The sequence below is a fragment of the Phaenicophaeus curvirostris genome, chromosome 1 (assembly GCF_032191515.1).
Source record: "Phaenicophaeus curvirostris isolate KB17595 chromosome 1, BPBGC_Pcur_1.0, whole genome shotgun sequence".
Taxonomy (NCBI): Eukaryota; Metazoa; Chordata; class Aves; order Cuculiformes; family Cuculidae; genus Phaenicophaeus; species Phaenicophaeus curvirostris.
The window spans coordinates 145,668,179-145,686,324 of record NC_091392.1 but is presented as its reverse complement, the minus strand read 5'-3'; the positions used below and the strand labels follow the sequence as shown (position 1 = coordinate 145,686,324).

The following is an 18,146-nucleotide window of genomic DNA, read 5'->3' as shown; positions in this document are numbered from 1 at the left end:
TTTCTTCTCTTCTGCAATTGAGACAGAGGTAGCTAAAATCAGGCAATTTACTGAATACTCCTACTACTTAGGAATTTTAATGGTTCAAATGTTAGTCTTGATCCAAACAATCCAAGACCTTTGATATAAGGAAAACAAGATCTTTGTTTATCCTTGTATCAAGTCCAGTATTTTTATAACAACAAAAAATAATTAGAAAACAGATTCTTTACAACAGTAAAAACTAGTCTCATAACTTTGTAAAGTTAGAGGTTGTGAATCCCATCATCTAATACAACTACTGAAGTCTTCTGAGAACACAGATAACTCCAATGCTAGAACCATCAGATTTCCTTACCCAAGTCTACAATGCTGCCAAGAAATTTCTGGAAGGGGAGTGTGATATAAAAGCAAAGCCACATTGTTTTCAGCATCCTCCAGATGTCAAACCCCTCTCAGATATGTCCATCCTGGTCAGTGGTTCTCACCTTGAGACAGGCGTCACGTAGTTGCCTGGGAAGACGCCTGACATCCCACTCCTCAGAGACGTCCCCTTGAACCAGCCGTCCTGGCACTTCTCAATGACCCGGTACATCTCACCTTTGCGGAGCTCCAGCTCATCGTTCTTCTGAGGCTTGTAGGCATACAGGGCTAGGTAGCTGCAGGGAGAGGTCACATAAGAAGAAAGCACACAAATGATGTCAAACACCACCTGAGAAGAGGAGGCTGAGGGGAGACCTCATTGCTCTCTACAACTACCTGAAAGGAGGTTGTAGAGAGAAGGGTGCTGGCCTCTTCTCCCAAGTGACAGGGGACAGGACAAGAGGGAATGGCCTCAAGCTCCGCCAGGGGAGGTTTAGGCTGGACATTAGGAAAAAGTTTTTCACAGAAAGGGTCATTGGGCACTGGAACAGGCTGCCCAGGGAGGTGGTTGATTCACCTTCCCTGGAGGTGTTTAAGGGACAGGTGGACGAGGTGCTAAGGATTTTAGTGTTTGATAGGAACGGTTGGACTCGATGATCCGGTGGGTCTCTTCCAACCTGGTTATTCCATGATTCTATGATTCTGCTCCACTTTCCCTCCAGTCCCACAGAGCAGAAAGTGCTCAGAAACACTGCTCAGAAAGAGTTCTTAAAAAAGGGGCATCGTTACAGCAGAGCAAAAAATGGATGGTAGAGAGAAGATCAAGTGGATTCTGAGGCAATACAGGAATAACTAATCACATTAAAGTCAGGGAGTAGTTTAGAAATTAATAGGACATAACTTCTCAGCCAAGGTACAACCAAAGCAAAACACTGCCACAAAGCAGCACTTTAAGCAGATATTTAGCAGCAGTTGCAGAAGGACAAGGTAATTACAGAGACAGCCAGAGTAACCTGGACTTGAATGGAAGGCTTTTCAAAGCCTAACATCTGGATGATGTATATATTCATATGCTTCAGGGTTGGAGCCACCTCTACTATGGATTTTCAGAAGAAATTTTTCTTATGGGTAAGCTACTATATAGAAGTCTAAGGCAACTTTTCTTGCAGATTTTTCATGCTATTTATTTTGGCCAGTTTTAGAAAAAACACAACAACCTGTTCTGAGCCAGTATGGTAATTCTTGTATTATGTGGGTAAAACAAAAAGTGACAGAAGGCCAAATTCTACAAGGGGATTTTTTCTTAAGTAAGTGAAGTGGTAGAATTTGAGTTTGGTTGTTTTATATGCAAGTATTCTAATAAATATTTAATCTAGGACCCAGAATGTAGAACTTCTTATTTATTTAATTACATATTTTATTTATTCCCTTTGTTTAGAATCTTTCTTTTTATCTCTCTTTTGTTCTTCCGTTAGTACTTCAGGGATGTGTCTAGTGTTATGAAATGACTACAACTTAAAGTCCCTAAGGGTATTCTTTCTGTTTAGAGAGAACCTTGTTGAAAATTAAGAATGATCGCTTGCACTTTGGGGAATATTGGAAAGTCAGGATAGGATAGCAAGAATGCACACACAGAACAACATTTTCTTTGTAAATATCAATTTTATTTTGGTACTGTCACCTTTCTACAGATGCAAAAAGGGATTTCTGGTTGTGCCTTCTTGAGGTTTTTTGCCTTGTGTCTTACAGACAGTGCAGAGAGATTAGGGTGAATAGGGAAATACTTATGTAAAGTGCATTTACACTACAAAGTGCAGCAGAATGCTCGTAGGCTCGGAGGTAGGTGAGAAGAGGTTCGCTGTCCACCTTATAGCAGCAAACCACAGAAATAATAAAAACTATAACCATTGTGATTGTAGACGTGCAGCCAATAAAAATGATACATTGCTTTTCCCTTCTGCTCTCCAGGAAATATAATTGAGGAATAAATCCTGTTAGTTTGCCAGATTCTAATCCTTTATGATACCAGTAGATTTCCTTATTTTTATTCTGAAGGCAGTAAATAAACAGCAGTAATCAGCAGAATATGAAATATTTGGTAACAGCTCCTTGGGGTATCCCCAGGCTGATGTGTCTGGTTGTGTTTACCACGTGCATGGGGTACAAAGACCTAATCAGAAACAGTATTTCGTTAGACAACAGATGGGAGGAACCATCCTGCACATCCTTTGTTCAGCCCACATAATCAGGTGGTCCTCAGCAGGTCTGTAGCTGTTCACCTGATGGAAAATATGAGGCAACATATGAACTGAAGAACATTAAAATGCATCACCCTGACATGAAATAAGGTTGCATGCTTCACTGTGAATCCTTCAGTGGATTGCAATGCTAGGGCATAAGAGAAAACATTGAGATTGCACTCACTCAAGGGAGCGTGGCTTTGACTATCTCTTTTTAAGTTGCTGTTTGCACTGGGGTCATATTCAGAAGATATGGGTAAAGTGAAGAGTTGAGGACAGAGCGCTTCAGGTAGACTTACTTAACCCTTTCTCCAGTGGGGTGCATGTAATAATGTAATTTTTAGGTTGACATGTGAGAAGGAGGTGCAAGGAAATTTACTCTAAGTGGATCATAACCTTTTTCCCCTTGCAGCTACCTCCAGCTCTTCTACTAGTTCCTTTCTGCTCCTCCCTGCAAATCCCCCCAACTCAGTCTCCAATAAGACTGAAGAACCAATATCACAATGAGCCTAAGCATCCTACAAAGAGAGCATCAAAATCCTTGCAGAGACTAAAAGAATGTTTACAATAGTGCAGCCTGGATACCATGACAAACCTAACTAATCTCTGTATTGCTAAACTGTTGAAAACTTGTATGTGATAACCACATAGCATGATCCTGGGACAACAGAGGTGATCAGCACTTTCTTCATGGACCAACAATCTCATCGCCTGGGGCAGTGAGGATAACCACCCCTGGGCATTTCCTCTATTAGTTTGCAGAGACGCAAGGGCTTATCCAAACCAAGCAACAGGCTCAGCCTGGGTCCGTTGCCTGGTTGTGGCTGGCATGCCTGCCCCATGAGGACAAGCATACGTTACATGTGCTGGCAGAGAGGTGGCAGGTGTCCCAACAGCTCTCATCCATGACTGAAAACAATTTGAGAGCAGGAAACCTCTCTCCAGAAAGTATTTCTGAGCTTTTCTTATGGCAGGGGACCAGAGCTAGTGGCCCTGTCTCCTGAGGCTGATTTTACCTTGAGCCAAAACCTTTGTACTTCGACATGTTTCACCATACTCTACATTTTAGGCATGAAACCTCACTGGTAAACTCTCTACAATTGTGAAGAAAGTGTTAAAACAACAATCTGAAATCTCAAAAAAATGTAAGAAAAAGCTATTCTGTGCTACGTGAAACAGTGAGGCTGATAGTTAGGGAGGAGGACATAGGAGAAGCCAAAATATTTATAAAAGGTTCCCTTAAAAAGGGCCTAAGTGAGAAGGTAGCTCATGTTCTTGGCCTTGGGGAGCTGTCTGTGACTGTACTTCTAATGCAGAAGCCCCAGGGCTCTGTCTAGGGTTGTACCTCGCCAATTCTGTTACAGCTTTCAGATAACACTTCCTTTCTGACTTGAACTTGGCTCACAAATGCAAAATGACAGACTGGATTATAAGGCTGCTTCACAGGGGAGATGACAGGAGGAGCATGGGAGGGAAAAGGGGAGTCTTGCTGAGGCGCAGAAGCAGGGGTATTGCCAGAGAGCTGGAAAATTTCCTGGTTCAGCAACTAAATCTGTAAATACTGCCAGTTACTGCTTCCTAGTGTGGGCAATATTTGAAATAAATTTGTGCCCCGCTATGTTCCACACAGGCTGGCTGGGGTGACCACAGGGTGATGATGTGACTTCTCTGTTGGGTAGTCAGTGATGTGTGGTACCCCTCAGATATGAAGATCTCACCTTAGCAGCCAAGAACAAATTTGTTTTGGTTCTTTTCCAACTCCCTTATTCTCCTTAAAGTAGATTTGCTATGTTATTTTAGGATTTTATTTGTGAATTCAGACCTCATTCTAGCCATGTCATAAAACTGTAGAATACTAGTATGTGTAAACGTGTGCTTCTATATAGTTCTGCTTTCACATGATATATATGGTGAGAGGAAAGGGTTCAGTAGTTTAACTAGACAGGTACCAGATAAACCAAGTAGGCTAGAAGAGTTTTATTATAATGAAGTTTGCTCTTTTTGTTCTATATCTAGTCAACATTCTGTTGTTCCACACACTATTCAGTAAGCTCACATGCCCATGATCAACTTGCACTTTAGAAGTTCATTCTTTGCCATTGTTTATGGCACTGAAAAAATGCAATTGGGTCATTTTTTTTCTGGTTAATGACAAATATATCTGGTGTTTGATTGCATGGGTCTATACCTTTTTAGGAGTTTTAAATGAAGGAAGATTTTGCGTACCTCAGGGGCATTCCACTTGCTACACAGTGATTCTTAGAACTGTAAAAAACACACCAGAAGACTAAACGGTCTCACAGAGAAAGGGGAAGTCTTGCCTTTCTTTACTCATTTTTCAGTTTCAGCAGAGGCTGGGTCATGTATGAACTTATGATCTCTCTCTTCTAAGAATGCTCCTGAGCTGAGATTCAGGCTTTCAGATTTCAAACACGTGCACACACACACACGTGATTGGAAAGAAAGAGTACACAGTGATGAAGATGAGCTGCTTACATATTGAGGGGGAGCTGAACCTTCGGTGGTGTTCCCTGATCTCCAATTATTGCACTTGTCCTGGGACCAGTCACTGTGGCTGTTCCAGTCGAAGAGGAATCCTGAAAATACACAAAGAAGAACATATAAGGATTAAGATGAAGCCCACTATTTCATTAAATGCTACAGGGTGAAGGCACAGAGGAAAAAAAAATGCCTTTTATCAATGTCCAGACTTCGTAACTTCATGGTCTCATATTTAAAAAAGAGATCTTTTAGCCTTATGCATTTCAAAATTACATGTCTGACACAAAGGATATTAGGTTATCAACAGCATTTCTATGTACCTGTCAAAGCAATACTACTCAACTCCTTTGCAAAATCTGTTCAACATGACCATCTCTGCAATAGTACCTTCTTTGGTAAAAGTAACATTGTCCCCTTAAAAGCTTGTCTTAAAATTTGTACTCTTTTGGTTCATGGTTATGGATCTATGGGGAAGAAGATGCTATTTGATTTCCATAATGTAATCTCATCTCTATATACTCTTTACCATCATGAGTATTCTTCTCCTAAACAAAGAGGTGACAACACAACTCCAAACAGGAATACCTCTGAACAGGGGAAGTAGGAGTCCACTTCACTTTTATCACAGCAAATAAATCCCCACTCTCATACACATAACTGAGCAGATCTTTTCCAGCTATTCATGTTGAAAGTCAATTCTAAATGTAATAGTTCATTTTCAAAGCTTAATGCTCAGCAGAAGTATGTAGGGCAAACTCTTTTTAGTTGTCTTATGGAAGTCCCTTTTTATCTATGTCAAAAATTAATCCTGACTAGAAACTTCTCCTGAAGTAATGCCAAGGCCTGCAGCAACAGATCTTTGCTGCAAAGACAGGACAGAGCTGGGCTGGTGGGATCTGTAATATTTTACTTGAGCAAAAGACTTTTTTAGTAAGTCTAATAAAATGCTGCATGCACATCTATATGCAGAATGGCTCTAGAAAGTAGGATCCAAAGTTTATGCAGAAATTGCTGGTTCAGACGGAGCCTGCTACATACAACAAAGATTCTAAGTGGGTGGTTCACAAACCTCCAGTGTAGCTTTTCTGTTTCTGAATGCTATCTAACAAACAGTAAACATCATTGGTTTACTTTGGGAGCAGAAACATAGGGATTTTTTTGCACTTACATATGACACTGGATTAAGCCAAGACAGATATTACTACTTAATCAATGGATTTCAAGGTTACCACATTCAAAAGAAGCCCACGTAAGTATTACAGTGTAACGTCTTGATATTGCATTGATAGCCTATGTTGCTTTGCTGTATATTTACACAATATAATTGGTAAATCATGTAGCAAAACATGAAGACACTGCCCTGAGATTCCATAACTTTTGGCAACAAGCAGCAAGCTGTCTTCTTTTTCACTAACATCTATGCTTAATCACGAAGTTGTAGTGACAAGTACATCTCCTCTTTCTCATTATTTCCTGTCACTTTCTGGCTGCTTGCATAAACAAGGAAGGTTCAAGGCAGCTCTTAGTCCTATGTGCAAAAGTAAGCATTCTTTCCAGTTCTATGATTGAGCCTTTATTAAACCTGCCTGTCATGTCAGTGAGGTAATATCAACTTACAGAAAAAAAAGCCGACAACCCTCCCAAAAATATAGGGATAGATGGAGAATAATCCATCATTTATTATTTTGAGGTTGTTAATGGGGTTAGGGATTGTGAAAAATGCTGAGCAGAAACACCTGGCAACTGCCTCACCCAAGAGGTAAGTGACAAATCTGCTGGTTCAAACTTCTTCATCTTGCACTTGTTTTGAGCTAGAGAAACTGCCTCCAAGAAAACAGATCGGTCCCCACCCTTTTCTGGTAAAATAAAACACTTCGTTTTTACCTTATGAAAAAACAGAGCTGAGTGAACAGACTCAGGGTGCAACTGTAAAGGCAGAGAAGATCACAGCAATGTAAGACACGTGCTACCTCTCTCTTAACTCCTAGGCTCCTCTCCACAAACTCACTGAAGTCAGAGTTTGCAGAGGTGCTGCTATCCCAGTCAGGAGTGCTACTCCAGGCACCCTGGAATAAGCCAGTCTGACTCTGCAGAGAGATGACCTAAAGTCTGGAGAGGAGCATAACTGTCTACACATCACGTGTTCGCCTGTTTGCACTCAGTGGTGGTTTCTGTGTTTTCTGCAATACTGAAAGCATGAACCCAAGTACTTCCAGTGAGCTGTTATGTTTGTGCTAACACACAGTCGTAGGGATTAAGAAATCTCCATAGTCCTGTATGTTCTACATCCACTTGACACTTAGTTTCTTGCTTATGGCCTGTCGCTGTAATATTGCTGCATCTGGTGCCAGCCTGGACCCTACAAACCATTTATTTTTTGCCGCTTTGCACAGCCTAGTATCATATGCATCCAAACTCTAAATCAGTGCCAGCTTCATGACTGTGTTCTAGTTTTTCTATAGCTGCTCTCTCCTGTAGGCTTTAACATGATCGTAGCCTTGCCAGTCTGCCTATGTCCCCACTTTTCATCATCAGGATTTACTCCACGGGACCCACTGGCCTTCCACTGCATTGAATTCAGCTCTTCTGTTCACATCTTGGCATTTACTTTCACACAAGTATTCTGTTCTGCAGCTTCATCTACCTCTGTGCTCCTTGATGAATTCTCTTGGTATTCTCTCCGTGGCTGCTTGATTGCTACTGTGCATTGGAATGTTCACTAGCTTTGCATTTAAACTACAGTCCCTGACACAGTTGGTAAAGGCTTTGTAATCCTCCTCTTTCAAAGTTCTGTTCTCTCTCTTATGTATCACCAATTATCTCATTCTATAAGATACAATATTGCTAGATTATTCTGCAAGATAATATTTGCAATAAGGTTTTGAAGAGACTGAATTTTGTGAACAAATAATCTTCATACTTTTGATTACCTTTGTTGGACATTTACATCTCCACTTTCCATTCCTACTATTTTATGTGGGCGTCTACCAGTATTCTAACAGTAACACTAATAATGCTCCTGGAGAACACAGCAGGCCATTCTCCATCACAGCTGACAGCAGGACTTCATTTGTTTTCCTTCTTTACGTAGCCCTGGAGCCAGGTTGTACTATTGGGCTACTGTGATCTAAAGAACAAGGTACTAAGCTGTCCTCCTTTTCATTTGCTCAGGGGAACAGAATCCAAGATGCTGCTCTGGTATTTTTTTTTTCTCTGCTTTGATAGTTTTTTTGGAAGGTCTGTGTGCCACATCCTTCATTTCTGATGGCGTGTCCCTGTGTGATCCACCTTATTGTGACACTAGGCATGAAAATACAGCCACACACAAGCCCTACACAGGGAGAGCCCAAACACTGCAGCATTTGTGTCTTAATCCTTTTACCACATCTCCTACTCGCTATTCCTAAGCCTTCTCTAGGAGGGGATGTCTATGACAGCTATATTTTTAAGAGGCACGTGTGCACCTATTAATAAAAAAAGGCATCTTGCAGAGTTTTTTCAGGGAGGCATTAAGAAGCACTTCACTGCTTGATTCCTATGGTTTTTATTGCAATCTAAGTAATAAGAGTCACTTCTGAAAATGTCATTTGGTGCTCCTATCTGTCCTTATGATTCTCTAATGCCTTTAAACATTTGGCCTTTGAGTTTCCAGATGTGACCTGCTGGGTAATCATGCTGTTGCACGCCTCCTGATTAGGAGGCTATTTACTCAAATGGTGGTATGCAGTTTTCTGAACTAGACACGGCCAACTCTTATCTCATTTACTTTAGGCCACTAAGCAGCCAAATTCGACTTCTTCATGCTCCCACTCCAGTCTCGTATCTTCCAGGTACCACTTACCAGTGCAGATGTTTTCAGCTCAACAGGAACAGTTCCTCTCTTACAAAGGGACAATACAGGCCCTGCTGCAATCCAGGAGGGAAAAGCAGCTCCATGAACATACTTTGACAACTGCCTCTGGATACCTCTGCACTTAATCCTGCTTCTTTGTGCCCATCAGTAGCACAATGTCACCTGTACTGCAGAAGGTTAAATCTTGAGTAAAACTCCTGCACTATACAAACAGGCACAACGTTGCGGCTTGGACAGATGTCTCGCCCCCAGCTCATGCTGTGCCACTTGTTTTTACCACTAGGTACTTTGTAGTAGTAGATGATTATGTACCCGTGGGCTGGATAATGCTATGAAAGGACTTCGTGTCTGTAAACACAGCAGCCTCCGTATAACCAATGAAACATACTCCCCCTCATCTCAAGCTAATGCCTTATAGAAACTCATAACTCGTGCCTTAATGCCTTCTTAAAAATTGCCTGTTTCTTCATCCCAGCTCCACATTGGCTGTTACTAGGACACTTCATGCAAGGGCCAAGAATGAAGGAAGGCTCTGTGCAAAGATATCTTGGGACTTGGCTAAACTTGTTCTAGTGGTAGCACGGCCCTCTGGAGCAAAACAGCAGTGGATCACAGGGTCTCTGCTCTCAGTCCCTACACAACACATTTTTTACATAGTTAAATAAGCTGCAGCACCAGGCACTCTTCAGGTGCTATGCAAAACGAGGAGGGCTAAAACTAGCTGACAAAAATTAACTTTGCAGATGACTGTCCAGCCTGAGGATCAGCATTTCCTGGTGAGGATGAACAGTCTGATTTCCCCAGAAGTCACTACAACATGTCTAAGCTCACATGGAGCTCATTCCTCCTCCAACTGATAAGTGTTATTTGCAGGAGAATCACAGGAGCATCAAGCCAAATTGCACTTTGATGTATATGTAATGATATATTTCTATTACAGTTTATAGTATATGCTCCTGGGTAAATAATACACTGCTGATATGTTATTGCCTCCTGTGTCAGCTCTGACATATATTTAAGGCAACCAGCCTGGCAAAACACTACTGACAAGCCCATAGAGACGAGAAAATTAAACGTAATTGCCACTCATATGGGCTGAAACTTCATCTCAAATTCATTCCCTTTCTCTCTTGCTATCCATACCTCTATAAAAGCATAAGAATTAATAGTCTGGACTTCCAGCATAAATTATCTTTTTCTCTTCCTTGTAGATTTACTTTTGATTTACACCAGTACTTTAGGACCACATTTGTGGTTTAATTTGAAAAGACGTGGTGCCTATAGGGATTAGTGTAGTGCCTTGCAAAAGCACAGGACTCAGTCTTGGAGGGGAAAAGAAGTAATGAAGACAATGATAAAACTAGGAACAGAGTACAATGATATTGCAGGTTGCAGCAGCCTTCATGGAAAAATAATTGCTGCTCCTATCAGACTAATGTTCTTATCATCTAGAAGATCACCAACCAGAAATCTCTATTTTGACTTCAAAGCAAATCTAGCACTGTCTCACCACAGGGCACTTATCACATTCATTAATTCACAGGAAAATTTCTTTTAATGTCGTGAATGCATATTTACAGCTTATTTTAAATTTCTCTTTAATATTACTTTAAAATAAGAGAAAAACACTCAAACATTCAGCTCGCATAGGTTGACATGCCGTCCTCTGGAAATATCACAAAAAAAAAATGCTAATGGTCTTTAAGATTCCTGTGACTCATTTCTCTAATTCACTGACTCCATGAAACAATGACTGTGGCAATCACTCCAGGCCTTAATGTTCCTAGAAATAATGTATTAGCACTTAATGCATGGTAGTGCCACCATGTATTGATGAAAAGCGTTGCACGCAAGATCAAGTAGCCTCATCAAATACTAATTACCAAAGTGGGAGCTGAAATGGACTTACCAATTCTAGAGTAAGATATTTTCTTCCATAATGGTATGTGTGTAAAAAACAAATGTGCATGATAACAGCTGCAGCTGCATAAATAGCAGCATAAATACCCAGTTCCTTCCTGCAAAAACTGGAGCTAAATTTATATGATTTAGCATTTAATGAGAGGTTCTTACAACCTGTAAGTATCTGCGGCTGCACATGAAGGTGAGGCAGAATATTACACCAACCTGTTCTAGCACCATGCTGATCCTGATTATTTTTTAGTTCATAGTAGGCCAAAAACTCAAGACCATGTCTTCCATTAACAGCTCATGGAGCTATGCAGAGAGCTGAAGAAGTCATGTAAATGTATTTCCTGAGCTTCCATATCCACTATCCTGCAGTCTAAGGATAGCTGCAAGATGAAAGAAAAAATCCACCCAAATATTTTTTGTCATCTTCTTTCAAATGTTCATCTGACATTACCATCCATAAAAGCACTGATTATTCTGGTTTGCAGCTTCTCATTTCCCCCAGATGAGGACTAATTAAGCATCATGTGGATGAGCATCATGAGAATTATATTTTATTCAGCCTTGTTTCTTTCTCAGACTAACCCTTTCAGTACTGAGAACCAGCGTCTAGCTCTCCACCACAAGGTTTTCAATGGTTTTACAGTAGATAGTTTCTTGCGCTTCTCAATCAAAGAACATGAAAAGTCAAATGCACGGAGACAAGAAAGCTTAGAGTAAATGCTTGACCTCTAAAGGATGTTAATTTAATCCCACATTGATAGTTATCCTTTTGATAATTGCACAACAATCTCATTGCGATCCTGTGGAATGCCTCCTGTAGGAAGTTCCCCTCCAGGGAGACAGTAGTGTTAAACAAATAAACAACCCTCCAAAACAAACAAAAAAGAGACAATACACACTGTAGTAATTTCTGTTCAAATGTCACACATGTACATATAGTGTGCGACAGATGGACAGGGTTTTGTGGTACAGTGTAAATATCAGAAGAGTGCCTTGCTTGCTCTTGAAGCTTCAAAATCAGTAGCTATCTGGCAGGTAAAATAAAGCCTCAGGATTAGCCCTGTGCAAAAATTATGTTTCTGGGTTACTAACCTGAGGAGCATCTGAAAAAAAATATTTTGTTTTTATTTTATAGTCATTTTCATACTGTTGTATGATTTCATACACAGTTGAATAACCCTTCCAAAGCACAACTTTATTTTCCTAGATTCTGTAAAAAATTAAGTTTTCTGGTTCTTGAAAAAATCTTTCAAAATATATTTGTGATGCAGCAAATCATTGGATAAAGACAAAACAATATCTCTAAACTGGTAGTTTTTGAAAGGCAATTTTTGCTTTGATCTGGATTCTTGGTAGCTTACGTAATCAGTGAATAGATTGAGCCAGCTCATGTGTATCATTTGCAACAATTTTGACAGATAATGTAATACACCCTAATATGCATGGTGTATATTTGAAGATCGAGAGGTGGCTAAAAAAAAAAAGCAGCATACATGCCTGCTCAAAACTGTCTGCTTAAAAAAACTTAACTCCTTCCCACTTGCAAGCCGCCCCAACAAGAGTCCTTTGTAAATTTGTTTAAAGTAGAGACGCAACAATGTTTTGATGCAGTTCTAAATAATTTAGAGTAGAATTGGGAATGCACAAAGACCATGGTGTAGTTCAAGTTAGACTTTAGAAAAGTCTCTTATGTTGTTTCATGACATAGTTTGATCTAAACGACAGAAACACAGGTTGGATTAATATTACTTCTCTTTTGCCATTTTGGTCGGTGTAGCCTCCTGGGATAGCTGCCCTTGATTTCAGCTGTCTCACTCTCACTAATGCATGTCCTGTAAGTTGTCATTCACAGACAGCAGCAGAACAGGTTAGATAGAATTTGGATTCCAGCCCAAAGCTGAAAAATGCCTGAATTTCTCTTCTTTTATCAGAGCTTGCTGTGTGCTTGGAAATTCAAGGTTCCTTTTTAGTCTCTGAATTTTATGTATCATCTGTATGCTTCTCATGGTCAGCACATTTAGGTTATCAAGCAAAGCTTAACCGGAGTTCTGCTATTACATTTTCTCAGCTAAAATTCAGTTCTTCTAAATAACTGTTAAGGAGTCACATTTCCAAAAGATTTATATACCGAGACACTTCAAGGAAGATTTTTCATTTCAAATACTGACAGTGTTTGGGACTGGAAACATGCAAGACACCGTTCACAGCTTTTCCTGAGCGTGTGGCCTTTGGTTAGGAGAGTGCTAACACTTGCAGATACAAATGGACTTCTTGTGCATGGTGATGAGTTGTTCAAAACGTATGTAGAAATTCCTTCTGTGAGCAGGATCCTTTCTTCCTCACTCAGCTGTTATCCTGATGCACACAAAGCCACACTTCATTATTTATGAGATGCATTTTCCGTCAAAAACCAGGGGATTTGGAGCAGTACTGACCTATGACCTTTCCAAATAGCAGGGAAGAATAATTCATAAGGGGTGAAAATGGAAGCAAGATGAGCCATCTGAGGCCTAGGCACAATTACTGTCCAGGGGGACTTCCTCCACTCCCCTGGGAGTCTCAGTTACAAACTACTCTGCACCAATAACTTAATTCAGCTTCAGCTCCATCACAAGCCTGCAGCACTACTTCTATCTTCGATAAAAATCCTTCTACATGATGGACACACACTATCACCTTTTAGATGGAGGTCTTGTGTTTAATGGACGCTACTCAGCATGCAACAAAAAGCTTACAAGAAGTAAATCTGACTGCAAGTGAACTGAAGATCCCAGCAGTGCCTCTTTGAAAATAAATGCTTTGTATCATGGCTATTGTAGTCTTACAGTCACCATTTTCTTCATCTGAGGCGTCTTGAATTTCATTCTACCTTTGAGCATCCCTAGGTTTGCGGTCAATGAAGATATATTTTTAAGACCAACACTCATTTCACAATGCATCTTGGCTTTTGTGAACAGTTATGTTTATTCTGTTTAAAGAACAATGAACATGTTGTAGAAGGCCTGTAGTCTTCAATTATTAAATTAAAGATACACAGAAGTACTTCCAAAACATGTGATTTCATACTCTGGTCTGCATGTCAGTGCTCAATAAGCATAAATCTGTTCCTTACTGGAGAAGCAGGAGGCTTATAATAGCCTAGCAACTCATAAAACCAAAAAAACATGTCAGTTCAGCATGAAAGTCTGGTTTCAATTCACAAAAATTGACAAAAGCCACAGGAATATAGTACTATGCAAAATCACTTCTAAGGTGTGGAATATTTTCCGCATTTACTGACACATCTAAAATTTGTACCTAAATTTTAAGTTCCTACAGTAAGAAAGCCTTGATGTCTCTGTTTCTTCTCATGTCAGAAAAAGGAAACAGGTGCCTCAGATGTAGGAACCTCAGGTCTGTCTTGTTTTAAGACTTCTTCACTGGGCACCATCTGGTTGCCTGAGGTAAAGACTGGATGCCATTCAGTAACTCCTGTAATTGAATTCTGCTTGTTCAAAGGACAGGCTATAGGACAACTGTGTCAAAAATTTAAAAATATAGAAATCCCCCACAAACTAAACACCAATCCTGATACGTAGCAAAGAAGTTCATAACTACTAAACTGAACAAAATTCCTTAATTTCTTTTTGTGAGAAGATCTGTTAAATAAACAATGATAAAGTGCCTGTAAATTTCAAGGACATGATATAAAGACACAATAAACCAAATTTAGGCTTTAATGTTGAAAGGAAAGCCATGAATTTGCTAGATAGTTAGCACTATAACTGTAAATTTGTTACTTCCCCTATAAGAAAGATGCATTGGATGAATTTGCTGCCACAAACTAGCAGGGGCTTCAAATGGTTACAGAGAAAACCACCGTGACGATGATTTTCAAGGCAGGAAGAATCATAGAATCACAGAATGGTTTTGGTTGGAAGAGACCTTAAAGATCATACAGTTCCACCTTCCCTGCCATGGGCAGGGACACATCCCACTGGATCAGGTTGCTCAAAAGGCTTTTCCAGTGTGGCCTTGAACACCTCCAGGGACGGGACAACCACAGCTTCTCTGGGCAACCTGTGCCAGTGCCTTACCATTCCCAGAGGAAAAAATTTCTTCCTAATATCTAATAAAAATCTCCCTTCTTTCAGCTTAAAGCCATTCCCCTTTGTGCTATCACTGCACTCATTGATAAAGAGCACCTCCCCAGCTTTCCTGTAGGTTCCCTTTAAGTACATAAAGGCTGCTGTAAGGTCTCCCTCGAGCCCTCTTTTCTCTAGGCTAAACAAGCCCAACTCTCTCAGCCTGTCCTCATAGCAGAGGTGCTCCAGCCCTCTGATCATCTTCATAGCCCTCCTCTGGACTTGTTCTAATAGATCCATGTCCTTTATGCACTGAGAACTCCCGAGTTAAAGGCAGCACTCCAGGTGAAGTCTCACAAGAGAGGAGTAGAGGGGGAGAATCACCTCCCTCAACCTGCTGGTCACGCTTCTTTTGATGCAGCCCAGGATCCAGTTGGCTTTCTGGGCTGCAAGCACACATTAATGAATCATGCTCAGCTTCTCATCCATCAGCACCCCCACGTCCTTCTCCTCAGGGCTACTCTCAATCCATTTTCTGCTCAACCTGTATTTCTGCTTGGGATTGCCCCGATCCAGGTGCAGGACCTTGTACTTGGCTTTCTTGAACTTCATGAAGCTAGCACAGGCCCACCTCTCAAGTCTGTCGAGGTCCCTCTGGATGGAATCCCTTCCTTCCAGTGTGTTAATCATGCTCCACAGCTCAGTGTCATCGGCAAACTTGCTGAGGGTGTCCTTAATCCCACTGTTCATGTCCGTGACAAAGAAGTTAAACAACACCAGTCCCAATACTGGCCCCTGTGGAATGCCACTCATCACCAGGCTCCACTTCAAAACTGAGCTGTTGACCACAACTCTTGGAGTGCAACCATGCAGCCGATTCTTTATCCACTGAATGGTCCATCCATCAAATCCACGTCTCTCCAATTTAAAGACAAGAATGTCCTGTGAGACAGTGTTGAATGCTTTACACAAGTCCAGGAAGATGTTGTCAGTTACTCTTCCCTTATTCACCAGTGCTGTAGCCCCATTGTAGAAGGCCATCAAACTTGTCAGGCACAATATACCCTTAGTGAAGCCACGTTGGCTGTCACCAATCACCTCCTTATTTTCCATGCGCCTCAGCAGATTTTCCAGGAGGATCTGTCCCATGATCTTTCCAGGCACAGAGATGAGACTGACTGGCCTGTAGTTCCCTGGGTCTTCCTTTTTTCCTTTTTTTAAAAATAGGGGTTATGTTTCCCCTTTTCCTGTCAGTGGGAACTTCACTGGACTGCCATGACTTCTCAGATATGATGGATAGTGTCTTAGAAACTTCATCCATCAGTTCCCTCAGGACCTGTGGATGCATCTCACCAGGTCCCATGCACTTGTGCAGCTTCAGGTTCCTTAGATGGTCTTGCACCTAATCTTCTCCTACAGTGGGTAGACCTTTGATCTCCCAGTCCCTGCCTTTGCCTTCTGCAACCTGGGCTGTGTGGCTTGAGAACTTACCAGTGAAGACTGAGGCAACAAAGTCATTGAGTACCTCAGAGTTCTCCATATCCTGGGTAACCAGAATTACTATTTCCTTCTGGAGAGGGCCCACATGCTCCCTAGTCTTCCTTTTATTGCCGATATACTCATAGAAGCTTTTCTTGTTACCCTTGACGTCCTTAGCCAGATTTAGTTCTATCAGGGCTTTAGCTTTCCTAACCTGATCCCTGGCTCAGACAATTTCCCTGTATTCCTCCCACGCTACCTGCTCTTGCTTCCGCTCTGTGCAAACTTCTTTTTTGAGTTTAAGTTTGTCCAGGAATTTCCTATTCAACCATGCAGGCCTCCTGGCATTTTTGCCTGACTTCCTCTTCACTGGGATGCATCACTCCTGATCCCAAAGCAGAGATATGTATTCATACATGTAAATGCAACATCTTGGGTAACTGCAATAACACTTTTTGACAGAGGGAAACTTCTTTTCACTAAGGTAGATCTGAACCACTGAGGCTCTTTTCCCCTATCAGGATTTTGGCCAGGGTGGTTTTGGTCAGCAGTGATGGAGACATGTGCTCAGCTGCTTTATCTGCAAATGGTCTCTACATCCTGAGGCAGAAGAACCACTCCCCAAACCTGTTCCCACCATGGACACACTGGAATGTTTCATTATACCACAGTCCTAGCTGTGCTTCTGGCCATGGCACCAATTACATATCTTCCCATCTGCTGCAAAGGACCCAATCAACCTTCCTGAGGGCTGGATTTTGATAACCATAACCTGTTACGGGGAACACAGGGCTCTACCATCTGTGCCTAAATGCCACAAAAGTCTGTGAAATAAGTCGGGTTTTGCATACCAATCGTTCCATTAAAACAGGGGAGAACAGTCAAGGCAACTTATGCCTCATGGTCTAATTGTTGTGGCTTACTAACTCAGAATGAGACTTCACGTGACTCTAGTAAAGGGTGTACGTGGTTTTCCCCTTGACTAGCACAAGAACAGAAAAGCCACAGTCTGTCACATCTCTGTAAAGTCCAAATGTGTCACTCTGTGTGCCAAAAACCTGGGTGTCATTTGCTTGACAAGCTTGGGACCTTCACTCATGTCTAGTTGCTTGTGCTGTTTCACAGATGTCCCACTACATCTTGGCACATGCACTGCTTTGTGCAAAGGGCTGTATCCTCACCTTCACCCTCCTGCTAAGGGCTGAAGGGAGGGGGAGGACCCTACAGCACAGACACCTTGTCTAGAAAAGGCACGTGAAAGAAAAATGAGCTAAATTACAGCTGGACCAAGATGCCTCCTGTCCAGTTCCTACATGTGGATGGGCAGTAGAGGGAGGTGAGCAGTAGAGGTGGGAGCAGAGGAAGCTGCTTTGCAGTGACAGCAATCTGTTGGCACATTGTTTTGGCTGGTAAACACCGGCAAGCATGTGGGCACCTTGCCTCTCCTGGTGTCCTTGGAAACCTGTGCTGTGGTTTGGGGGGCTCATGGCATGGGCAGCAGTATGGCATAGGTGTAGAGAGTGACCCCCATGGTTTGGGGCACCACGCTGGTCCCACAGAAGAGACCCACTAGTGCTACAAATGGGTATAAACAGGCATTCCTGCTCAAAGTGGTCCTTGCAGTTTGCTGCTTGCCCCCTTTCCTGCATTGCCCTCTCCCAGCTGTCTACAATGCATACTAGCACTAGCAATGGCTGTAACATGGACTGCTTCCTGCTTCTGGCCACAACAGGGGTGGAAAGAGTCACGTTT

The 18,146-nt window shown here is 41.6% G+C and overlaps 1 protein-coding gene across 1 annotated transcript in view; it reads right to left on the bottom strand.

The window, feature by feature from the left end:
- The window catches only part of SH3RF3 (SH3 domain containing ring finger 3), a 257,905-nt gene that overhangs the window by 42,118 nt on the left and 197,641 nt on the right, over positions 1–18,146 (bottom strand). The window contains exons 5-6 of the mRNA XM_069877560.1: positions 5,079–5,179; positions 468–638 (exon numbers count right to left, since the gene is read on the bottom strand). Coding sequence (XP_069733661.1) covers positions 468–638; positions 5,079–5,179 — 272 coding nt within the window. The remainder of the gene's footprint in view (positions 1–467; positions 639–5,078; positions 5,180–18,146) is intronic.